This window comes from Sorex araneus, chromosome X (assembly GCF_027595985.1).
Source record: "Sorex araneus isolate mSorAra2 chromosome X, mSorAra2.pri, whole genome shotgun sequence".
NCBI lineage: Eukaryota > Metazoa > Chordata > Mammalia > Eulipotyphla > Soricidae > Sorex > Sorex araneus.
In genome coordinates, this window is record NC_073313.1 from 355,471,312 (window position 1) to 355,483,715 (window position 12,404).

At 44.4% G+C, this 12,404-nt stretch overlaps 1 protein-coding gene across 2 annotated transcripts in view; it reads right to left on the bottom strand.

Moving 5' to 3' along the window:
- LDAH (lipid droplet associated hydrolase) overlaps positions 1-12,404 on the bottom strand; it is a 104,429-nt gene that overhangs the window by 8,271 nt on the left and 83,754 nt on the right. For both annotated transcript variants that reach the window (XM_055122624.1, XM_055122625.1), the window contains exon 6: positions 8,492-8,574. In XM_055122624.1, the coding sequence (XP_054978599.1) occupies positions 8,492-8,574 (83 nt within the window). The remainder of the gene's footprint in view (positions 1-8,491; positions 8,575-12,404) is intronic.

Below are 12,404 nucleotides of genomic sequence, written 5' to 3' on the forward strand. Positions count from 1 at the left end.
GTTTTTTCCCTGATTGCTCCCGTGTGCCCTAAGATCACTCCCCCTGCTACGGTGTCCCTGTAAACTGTGGTGACTTGCTGCCACATACAAGATACATTCCTTTCTCACTATTATTATTGATTATTTTTGTGTGTGTTCACATTTTGCTGCTTCAGATGAACAATCCACTAAAATTGACTCATTGATACTGGCTAAGGGGTGGAAGGAGAGGAGCGAGCGGGGCAGACAGCCCTGCCTTTGGAAAGCTCATGCCTCGGGGAAACTCAGGCACAGGCCAACTGGCCCTTCTGCACGACAGCCAGAGAAAGCGGCCTGCAGGTAACTGTAATTGCGCTCAGCCGCAAGCAGGAACTGCACACTCAGCCGAGCTCTGTGCCAGTGACGCAGTCTGAGTTACTGACTTCACGCATCACCAACAGAATTTATTGTACGAACTCAAGAAATCTTATGACCTAAGTCTGTACTCTTATTTGATTTAGCTACTAAGTGGGAAAAAAATCACTTTCAGTGACACAGCAATGTCTTGCCATATTAGACGTGAAAAGGCACATCTATATATAGCTTAACTAAGCTATATAACTATAGAAAAAAAAAAAGGAAATCCTGTAATCTGTGACAACATGGACAGAACCTGATGGCATTCGCAGTGAAATAAGTCAGAGAAAGAGCAACAGCTTATGATCTTACAAGGGAAATTTAAGACCACAACAAATTCACAGAAATAGAGAACAGACTGGTGGTTACCAGAGGAGTAAGTCCGTGCAGGGTGGGGGTGGGTGGAGGTCTGACTTGATAAATCATACCAATTATATGATAAATTCTGGGATAGACTGTCCAGAGGGTGACTAGATTTAAGAATACTATATTATGCATTTTTAAGTTGCTAAGAAAGTAGACCTCAAAAGTTCTCATCAAAGGAAAAAAAATAGATTAGTAGGAAAGAGAATGCTTTACTGTGGGAATTACTTAACAGTGCACACATACATCAAGCCATTATTTTATATATTCTAAATTATTATAATCTTATATATGCAGCTCTATCTCAATAAAACTGGTGAAAAAAATGGTTCAACAGGCCAGCAGGATTACAGGTATTAATCCTGTAATAGGAGAATGCATGTTTCCATTCTTTTATCCCTTTGTTAACTCACGGATAAAATAGAAGCTCCTTGCAATATAACTCACTAGGTAGCCAAATTTGGTACTAAATTAGTACCTAATCAAACAATGAGATTACTGCAAATCTTGGGCAAATTTTGGGCAATCTGTCTTATAATACGGTGTAGAGAGTGGTAAATGGTATTTTTGGGGCTCTTCTCAGTGTGAAAGGGATTCTCATGAGGCCTCTATACGCTGCTATGGCAAAAACCCGTGAACCTGCTCAAGTTCATTAAGCACTTACAGGGGGATTGGAATCCTGGTTCTTTTTCCCAGTGTTATTTCCTTAGATCGGTGTCTAAGATGCTTGGTGTGTCCTCTGTGTCCTACCCACCCTCCCCAACCCCGCCAGTCAGTAAAGTGGGGGTAGATAAAGGTCTCTCTCTCTCTCTCTCTCACAAGAGAAAGCAGATGCATGGGAAATGCTAAGTGTCCACATTTACATGAGACACCATACAAATCTGAGCCCAGTATACAGAGAAAAGAGGGAAGAATGAGGTTCTCTACCCCGCCACACAGGGGCTGCCCCCTCCAGCTTTCACCAGAGCTGGAAGGTTTTTCTTTTCCCCACAGAGCCCGGTGGAGGAGGCCGCACTGTTTTTGCTGAGGTGGGAAGGGATTAAACGTGAATTTGGAACAGAAAGTCGTAGAGATTCTCTCCCCACTGAATTCCGTTCAAGGTATTTCCCTGAGTTAAGTAGAGAACCACGGTGCCCGGGGAGAGAAAAGACCTTGGCGGCAGGGAGGGTGATGAGCACGGGGACCCGCACCCAGCCTCAGGCGTGTTGCCCGAAGACGGGATTTCACACGGCTCCTCCCCCTGCATGCTTCCCGTGGCTGGAGCTGGGATTCTACCGCATCCCTGTCGACTCCACTCCTGAGGGAGCCCGGCGAGTCTCCTCAGCTCCAGGCTCAGGGCGCATCCCTGCCACGTCCCCTCCCCTCCCTCCAGACTAAATCCCACCCAGAGAAACCCCCGGGCCCTGGCCGCCATCTCCCAGAGCCCACCAGCATGAAGTGCCTTTGATAATGTCTTTAACATCTTTCCAAATTCTAGACAGACTCACTGCCAAGGGGCTTTGATAGCGTCTCCTCAACCCCTTCCCATTTCATTCCTTTCCAGTTTACTTCCTTCCCGAAATAAGCCCTCGGGTCTGCGCGACTCGCCACATTCCTGGGGCTAACTGGTGTGAACGGTGGTAGCCCTGGGCTGCCTTCAGCTCGCAGACCGTGTGTGTTCTAGCTGGTGAGAGGTTCTGGTTTATGGCTGTCAACATTCTGAACATCACCTGCTTACAATAGCCTTCTAAAGCTCATCAACAGCTTCCTAGCAGCTCAAAAGAGCCCCTTCGCTCCTCTGTGGCACACTGTGACTTCTTGTGCCCGTGCCAGCATCCCCAGGCTGCCTAACCTTTTCAAACGTCTCACTCGGGGTCCACAGGTCCACTCAAGGACTTGACTAGAGGTGGCAGGGGAGGCTGGGGCAGTCAACTTGGACAGGAAAAGATCCTAAATTTTTGCTAACCCCTATCCATTAGCATTCCCCTCAATTCTAAACACTGGCAAAAAGCAGAGTAGTAATGGTAATGTAACTTCCCAGTACTACTTTTCCCCGAGATACCTGGGGGTGCTCGGGGCTTATTCCTGCCTCTGTGCTCTGGGGAACCGTAGGTGGTGTGGGGGACCAAACTGGGGCAGCCACATGCAAGGCAACAGCACTAGTAAACCCACAGCTGTATCTGTACTGTCACCAATGAAATTGCGCATTGTTTTCAAATCACTGTCAATTTGCAGGCAGCTTAACACATATATCTAAGCTTACTTATTTATACGATACATCACGATCACGATCACAAAATCCCACTGATCACCGATTTCTCAGGCGGGCTCAGTAACATCTCATTTCGTCCTTTCCCTGAGATCTTAGAAGTCTATCTCGACTCGGCCCTGGGAGCTCTTTCAGGGTCAGGGGAATGAGATCCAGCTTGTTACTGGATTTAGCATAGAATACACCATGGGAAGCTTGCAAGGCTGTCCCATGTGGGCAGGAAACTCTCAGAAGCTTGCCAGTTTCTCCCAGAGGGAGAAGTAGGCTACAAGATATCGCTTCTGAGAGCTTGCTTTTAAGTCTCTCTCTGGATGTTGGCTGTTGATGGGATTACACACACCTGGGTTCCTCTGCCCGTACCTTCATGCATGAGGCCTGTCCGAACATGTGGAGAGGGGCCTTGAGCATGGCTGTAGCTAGGTTCTGGTGGTCTTCGGTTGCCGGGAGCTCTGCTTGGGGTGGAGAGGGAAGCTGGAGCCCATCCCCTCCGAGGGACCCCGGGTATCAGATACGATACATACTTACTATATAATAATTCTGGCTGCTATTACTTCTCCTTATTTAATGTTAATACACATGCACATATTATAACCATAAATTTGCACTTAAGATATATTTTGATATAGATATTTAACATAGTTTTTTTTTTTTGAGGTAGAAGTAATAAAAACACTTAAAAGCATTACTTGAAGAAGGAAGGAACATGCACTTTAAGAGACAGTCGGAAGCACTACTGGCTCTGGGCACCTGGCCATCCACTTCACACTTACTATTTACCAGGAACATGCACTGTGCCAGGTCCCAGGGATATGGAGATGAGAAAAATACAGCTCCTGACCTCCAGGAGGGGGGAAGGGGGAAGCTGAGCCTTTCAGCACTGTTTGATGACTGCAAAAATATAATTGACACAGGGGGCCAGGGGAGCCAATGGAAGGCCATCAAATTCAAGCCAGGCTGTTGCAGATGACAGTGGTGCCAAATCCTCTAAGACAGGTAGGCAAGAGTTGGAGGGACACAACCTAAGACACCACACACCAAAGTTCTCTCTTTCGGAAACAGCCGTGCGTTTGATATTTGTTCTAGGAAATAACTACGCAGTGTTGAAGCACAGCAGACAAACACAATGTCTGAGGCTGCACATGACGTTTCTGGGAGGGAGGAAGGGAGAGAGGAAAGGAGGATGAGAAGAAAAGAAAGGAAGCTGGGAGGGAGATAGACAGGCAAGTAGAGAGTTTTCATATTAAGGGTTCCATTTTACCCAAGAAGATAAAATATTCTTTGGTAGAAGATTTGAATGAAGAACCAAAGCCTACTGATGATGCCAAGACAGTTTTCTCGGGGAGGCTGAACCTCGAAGCCATCCACACGAGCAAGTTTTACAGTAACTCTTCTGTGGCTTGGTGGCTGGATAGCACAGACATACACTTCCCAGTTCCACTTTCATTGCGCACCAACCATATATATGGAAAGCTTCTTATAATTCAATGTATAGTTAAAAAAAAATTGCAATGGGCAGTCCTGGATGGCTAGGAAATTTCTGACTATGTCTGGGTTGAATGAGACAGAGTATCCTTGACTAGAACAGTGGTTTCCAACCTTTGACACCCGCGGACCATGATCGGTCTGTGGCGTTTTAAATCAGTGGACTAGATTATCTAAAACAGTGCCATGTGTCACTTCAGGAAATGTTTTATTAAATCTTTTCTTGTTGTTTTTTTGTTTTTTTCTCCTTTTTGGTTCACACCTGGCGATGCACAGGGGTTACTCCTGGCTCTGCACTCAGGAATCACCCCAGGCGGTGCTCAGGGAACCATATGGGATGCTGGGAATCGAACCCGGGTCAGCCACGTGCAAGGCAAATGCCCTACCCGATGTGCTATTGCTCCAGCTCCAATTAAATCTTTTTTTTTAATTATTAAATCACCGTAAGATATAGTTACAAAGCTTTCATGATTGAGTTTCAGTCATTCAATGATCGAACACCCATCCCTCCATCAGTGCACATTTTCTACTACCAAAGTTCCCAGTATCCTTCCTGCCACGCCCCCCCACCCCACCTCCTGCCTTTATGGTACACACTTTCCTTTTACTTTCTCTCTACCTTTGGGCATTATGGTTTGCAATACAGATACTGAGAGGCCAACGTGTTTGGTCCTTAGTCCACTTTTAGCACACATCTCCCTCCCGAGCGATCCCTCCAACCACCACTGACTTAGTGATCCCTTCTCCATCCCAGCTGCATTTTTCTTCCCCAGCGCAGGATTTAAAAATAAATAAATAAATAAAAAATTGCTCCCAACTGTGGAGCAATCCTCCTGGCTCTTGTCTCTACTGTACTTTGGGAACTGTTTGTTGTTGTTGTTGTTGTTGTTGTTTCCTCCTTGGTTTATCTGTTTGCTTTGAGGCCACATCCAATCGTGCTGAGGGCTACTCTGAGTGATTCTTGGGGGACCGTGCAGTGCTGGGAATTGGACCACAGGGCCTCACACATGCAAGTCAAACATGTGGCTCTAATACTAAGCCACACCCGAGGTCCAGGAACTGAGTTTTAAGTTTAAGTAACTGTCAGGTTGTTGGGAAGGCAGGTGGCACGCTCGAACTCGGTCTAGAACTACGTGCCGTTTCTAGTTTCCTTATTCTCTCCAGCAGACTGGGACATATGTTGACCCAACTTTTACCAATATTGAATTACAGCATGTTTCCTCCTTTTTCATTGCAGAAACTAAAGAGTTTGCAATAAACTTCCTGTCTCGCTGTCCCTTGTTTCACTTAGGATTGGGAAGTGTATTACTTGAGCGGGGAATGCAAACTTCGCTGATAGAAAGGAAAATCAATTAATTGCAAGGTAGTTTTGCATCATTAAATTAAACAGTGCCTTGTGCCCCTAAAGTCCACATGGACACTGAATGCTCTCTTCAAAACCAAGCCCGCCCCCTTCCTCAGCGTTGGAGAAGTTTATTCCCGTGACTGTGTTAGTATTAACCTTGAAACGTCTGCCATCTACCATTATACCCCCATATTTCTTTCATAAAAGCTTCAGTAAACTCACAGACCTGACACAGTTACCACGAGCAGACCTCTATCTGGGAATGATTATACTTGCATATGGATTCAACTTGGGACAGGAATAAGTTAGCAACTTACTTTGACCTCTTTCGGAGCACAGCATACAAACAGAATCCAGAAATGATGAGTATTTTACAGCAGCTGGCTTCCACAGGTGGTAAGATGGGCTTTGACACAGGCTGGGTTTAGTCATTCAGCAAGTGTGAATTTTGGAAGTGAGCATCTGCCAGTCTTATTATTAACTAGGAGTTAAGTTGCTTTTTTTTTTTTTTAAATGAACTTCCAGCCTTGAGAACTTAGATATATTTTTGAGTTTTTGGAAACAAAACACTTAACTGGAAAATAAAGTACTGTTTTTCTTGTATTTCTACCTCCCTCAATGACCGGAAACAGCAGAAGAAAGCTTTGGCGAGAGGGTCCGATAGAGGTTTCAACCTTCACCAATCAGCTGGTAAGGGTTTCCTTCTGGCTTCAAAATGTTAATCCCTGGTCAGCTGCTATTTCAGAAATCTGAAATCTGATGACCTCTGTGGTCATAAAGTCTTACACAGATGGACATTTTCAAAAATCCTTTTTTTAAAGAAAAAAAAAGATTTAAAAAATTGAGTCACTGTGAGATAGACCCTTACAAAGTTGCTCATGAGTCCTCTTTGGGTGATGCTACTACAGAAACAAGAGTTTAAAAAATGTATTTTTCCACAGGCAAGAGGGGGGCTAGGGGTGGTGGTGGGGTCTAGGGGTGTGGGGGGGCTAGGGGTGTGGGGGGATGGGGTGGAGCTATACTGTGATTCTTGGTGGTGGAATATGTGCACTGGTGAAGGGATGGGTGTTTGAGCATTGTATAACTGAGACTTAAACCTGAAAACTTTGTAACTTTCCACATGGTGACTCAATAAAAAAAATTTTAAAAAATGTATTTTTAAAGACTCTAAGGTGATGTCATTGAGAGGTTACAGAGTTCACATGAGTGCTGGGCCACCGGTAGGCTGCTTGCCTTGCATGCGCCTGACCCGGTTCTGCTCCCATGCACTACACAGGGCCCCTGATCCCTCCTAGGAGGAGTAAGCCCTGAGCACTTCCAGCTGTGCCCCCCATGCCCACTCATGCAAACAAAACAAGACCAAAAATATGAATGAACAAGCTCATGTCAAAGGCCGGAAGCTCGTGAAGAGAGTCTGAGCCCCTCAGGGGAACGAAGAAGTTCCTTGCAGATGGTAGGTTCCAGGGCCCTGAGGGAGCAGGTCCTTTAAGAGGATCATTTCATTGTCCCCAACAGATGTCACCCTTCAGCACTGACTGCCGAGCGTGTGGTAGTACAGAAACATAAAGGCACATCTGTAACTAAGAATTTCCCAGTAGTTCACGAAACATTACAAAAGGATAAATTACTTTTAATAATCTATTTCATTTAACCCAATATATCTAAGATATCATCATTCCAACACGTGATTAATAAAAAGATAGAGAAATGGCTTATTCTTTCTTTGGGGGTATGCTAAACTTAGTGAAATAATATTGATTATATTAAGTTTCCCAAGCTCAATCTGGCACGTCCCAATTTAGACTGTGCTACCAGCTTACGTGACAGAGAATGCAGCCCGATTCTGTTCAAGATGGACAGGCAGATAGAAATGCCAGGGGAGGACCAAAGCCACTTAAATTGTAAGTTGCTGAGATACGCTATGGCCCCTTTACCAGTTCAGCTATCAGTGACTCCAACTGTGTTTGTTCAAGATTTCGGTATTTGAAGCAGTAACTCACAGATGCTAGCTCCCTTCTTTGCTTTCCTGCACCTGCTTGTGCAGAAGACCAGTCTTGACTGACAGCCCCACTGTGATGCATTGCGGGGAATGGTAAGAGGCTGACTAACTTCTCAGGGCATAGGAATATTAGTTCCTTTTCAGTGCTTTATTCACATTCCAATATAACTCTTTTATTCTGTAAATATTATAGAATCTTCTCAGTACGAAGCCTTCCCGAGCCTGAAATGCAATGACCAAACAGACAAGTGCTGATTCTAAAAACAAACTCAACGACATAGGTGGTAAAATGTAGTTAAGCAGCTTTGTAACAAACTTCACCTGCTTCCCAGGCACCTTTCAAAGTATGAACTAGTTTTTTTCTTTTCTTTTTGGGTCACACCCGGCGGTGCACAGGGGTAACTCCTGGTTCTTCACTCAGGAATTACTCCTGGCGGTGCTCAGGGGACCATATGGGATGCTGGGATTCGAACCCGGGTCAGCCGCGTGCAAGGCAAACGTCCTACCTGCTGTGCTATCGCTCCAGCCCCCAAAGTATGAACTAGTTTTAACCAGAAGTAAAATAATCTGAAACTTAGAAATGTCTGAAGTCTTACAGAATCTAACCGGTTCGATGATTTGCTCCTTCGTAAATATTTCACCCCCTCTGTTCACCTCCTGCTTGCGCGGAAGTGCTTACCTTAGGTAAATGTTCTCTTATGGTGTCGTTGTCTCTTTCCACCACCTGCATCATTTCTTGGCCTCCAAGATAGGCTGCGTTGGCTGCAGTGAGGAAAGAAGTCGAACACTTAGACACACAGAATGAACACAAAGGTCACATAACCGCAGCCAGTTCCTGCTCCTCTTTTCTCTTTCCAAATGTTGGCTAGTAGATGTCAAGTGAAGAGAGGTACGGAGTCAGCCAACGGAAGAGCTTCTGGAAACGTGAACCCGTCCTGCAAGAGAACGTCCACTTGCTCTCACCAGGCTGTCAACACGCTCAAGAACCGGATGGTCTTGTATCAGCTGCCAGGGGTTTGTGTCCCCTGTGTTGAGTGTGGTACTTAATTCCTCACAGAAACTACTCTGATGGGATGTCGGGCACGCCTGACTTCTATAAGTAACTTACATCTGAATGGTGGATGGAAAAGCACAATGTGAAATAGCCACCAGAAAGTAACAAAGTACTCACTGCAACATGAAAGGTGCTACAACAGGACTGCACCTGAAAACACTAAGTGAAGTGAAAGCCGTTACACAAGGCTGCACCCAGTATCATTCCGTTTATGCCAGATGTCCAGAGCAGGCAAAGCTACGGGGACAGGAACCAGATAAGGGGTCACCCAAGAATGAAGATGGGTGGGAGAAGGGAATGGGAGGAATGGCTATGGGTGTTGTTGTTGTTGTTCCTTTGTTCCTTTTTGTTCTTTGGGTCACACCTGGCAACGCTCAGGGGTTACTCCCTGCTCTGCATTAAGGAATCATTCCTGGTAGTGCTCAGGGGACCCTATGGGATGCCAGGGATCGAACCTGGGTCGGCTGCATGCAAGGCAATAGCCTTCCCCCTTGCACTATCACTCTGGCCCTGGGTGTTGTTTTTAAACATCAAAAATATTCTAAAGAATATAAATATTGAATGATATTAAGTAGTTTTAAAGATTGGTAGACATAACTGTGACTTGGTTATGTCAGAGACTGTAGATGATTTCATCTTGATAATGAAACCTAATCATCTAATCATCCAGGTCTTCCCCAATTTGAGTTTTCTCTGGCTGGTGGAGGAAGGGGAAGTCGGTGCTTCTGAGCCCCCAACGGCTGGAAGGCATCATTGTTGGTCTGAGGATGAAGCCCCTGGGGAGACGTCTTGAGAGGGAGCCAAGTTGCTGAGAAGAAGCACTGGCTGACACTCAACAAGATATTGGGAACTTTGGTCACATGAGCCAGATTCTGCCAATAATTAAAAGAGCTCAACTCGATTCAACTCAGAGTTTTGGATATGTAAGGGCAAAAGGGAGTCTTCCAAGACCCAGGCAACGGTGACTCTCAAGCTATCATTCACGGAGGTCAGCACTGATGTTTTAGGTATATTTACTGTAGTGTCATTCTTAAATAATACATACATATACATATACATGCATGTAAATCGAATTATATTTCCAAAACTAATTTTTCTACCAAGGTATATACCTGTAACTTTAAAAAAATTAAAAAAAATTTTAGTGCCGGCAATTTCCCATGTATGGATACTTGAAAGCAAGCAAGCAGGCAAGAAAGTAAATATCAGTTTTTATTTTTTTTTTGGTCCCAGTGATTGTCTTAAGGAAGCCATCTTTTTCATTCCTCAGAAATGCTCCTAGCACAACACAGTGGTCAGAAATAATAACACCAAGTAGAAGTGTAATTTCCTAAGGGGAAAATACATTTCTCTTGGCAATGACTGTCAATGACATTCCTGGAAACCCAGCAGAATTCAGAGTTTCAAACATAACAGTGGAGGAAATATCTAGTAGCAGGAGTAATGGAAACAAAAACATGAAGAAAAGAATGATTTAGAAGAATGTCGATTGTTTACATTGCTTTCATTACAAATCTAAATGGAGGCAGAAAAAAAAATAAAACCTCATGGAGGGTTCTCTTCCATTTTATTTGTTACCATTATCTTCTGCATCCTGACAGAGACCCTCAACTTCTGGTCAAAATGGTTCGAAATGGTTCAGAGATTGCTAATCATGGAAGATCAATAGGATATTTACTGTGCCGGTCAGACGGTATCACTGAGTTCTCCAAGATACTTTACAATTGAAGGCTGCCTTTGATTGATGATACTGATGCAATTTTGACTCTGAAAAAACACCAACTCATCTTTTAACCCATATTTGCATTTTCTCTGTAAGTAGATCTGATCCCTCCTTTCCTGGTATCTTTCTCACCTTATCTGGGCGTTTGTAGTCCTTCATGTGACCTATTAACATCCTTCACATTTGTCTTGCCTACCACGTAAGTTAAAGGAGTAAAAAATTATACCTCATTTATTACTGCCAGTGCTTATCTGAGGGTTTAGCTCATGGCAGGTATCAAACCAGAAAGGGCCTTTTGTTAAAATTAATGGAATGGGATTGAGTGCAGAGGTAGTTTGCTGGGTTTTGGGGGTAAAGATGCAGGTGGTGGGAGGGATCGAGAGGAACAACCTCGGCCTTCTCTGAAGTGCTGCAGGAGCTGACAGCCCCATGGAGGCTGGAACTGGAGGTGGAAGCACACGGGTAAGTAGAGCCATGTTGGCAGGGATCTGCATAAACTGGGACAAATCCTTGCAGGCAGAACAAACAGGACCTTCGGTTGAGAAAGGTCCCAAGCTAGACCCCATCAAACACCAGTCACAGCATTGAGGGAAAGGGGGAAGTAAAACCACAGTGACCGGTAACACAGAAGGCTTTGGGGGAGACGCACGGACAACTTTCTAAAGTAGAATCTGTGTGGGAAATTAAGATGTCCCGCTGTTTTAGCGGAATGGAGTCTGGGGCCACTGAGAAGGCTCTAGAGTAGAATGTTCCAGAGTGTTATTTGAGCTGACACAAAGGGAGTTACTGGAGATAGTCATAAAGTTTAATTAGGAAGGGTGAATTTTGGAAGTAGGAAATTAACAGTATAAAAATGTGATGCTACTCTAAATTATGGTGTTACTTTTAGTCTCTTTTTTCTTCTGAATAGACATAGATATTATAAGTAAAAAGGATAATCTGATGTTTACAAGGAAAAATTAATCTCAACAAAATGAGGGGTTGGTGAGACAGCGCAGACAGTGGAGCACGTAACTAGCACGTAAAGGCCCTGAGTCTGATCCTTGTCCTGACATCCTCCTCCGCCCGGTGATCCCTGAGCACAGAGCCGTCAAGGATGAGCACCAAGATATGCCCCAAGTGGCCCTGAGCCCCACTCTCCAGCACCATAGACAGGGCCCCTCTAAAAACTAACCATGGGTCCCCACAAAAGGTGATCAGCTATGGTGAAGGGTAGACTGTAGGTCAACAACTTTAAGTAGTTTATACAAAGGTAAACTTACGATGATGCAGAGCTGAAACTAATACAATATTGTAATGAAATGATTCATCAATCAAAATGGCTTATTTTGAATTGATCAAATTGCTGGATTAGAAAAATACTGCTGGGAGAACAGAAATCATGCAATTTGCAGTCACATGGATCAAACTACAGGATATCATGCTGAGTGAAGTCAGTTAGGATGAAAGGGACAAAGAATGATCCCTCTTGTACGTGAGAAACAGAGGTAGTGAGAGGGAGGGAGGACACTGGTTAGGAGTGTGGTGTTGGGATTGCGTCTATGAGAAACCATCACCAATACTATTGTGAGCATTGTGCAGAAGAAAAAATTAAAACAATAAATAAAAAAAACCAAAGGAAAAAGGTTGCTTGGATTATAACCAGGTTAGTTATAGTCACTTTTCTGATGGCAGGAGGGCAGGGAGGCTGTGGGGAGTGGTCATTAATAAGCACACAAGTAGAGGTGAAGCTTCTTTTAGCAAAAACCTTTACTTGGAATATTGCTGAAAAAAGTATGGGGCTAATATTTGTGGGAAGGGAGACGGGCTCTGTGG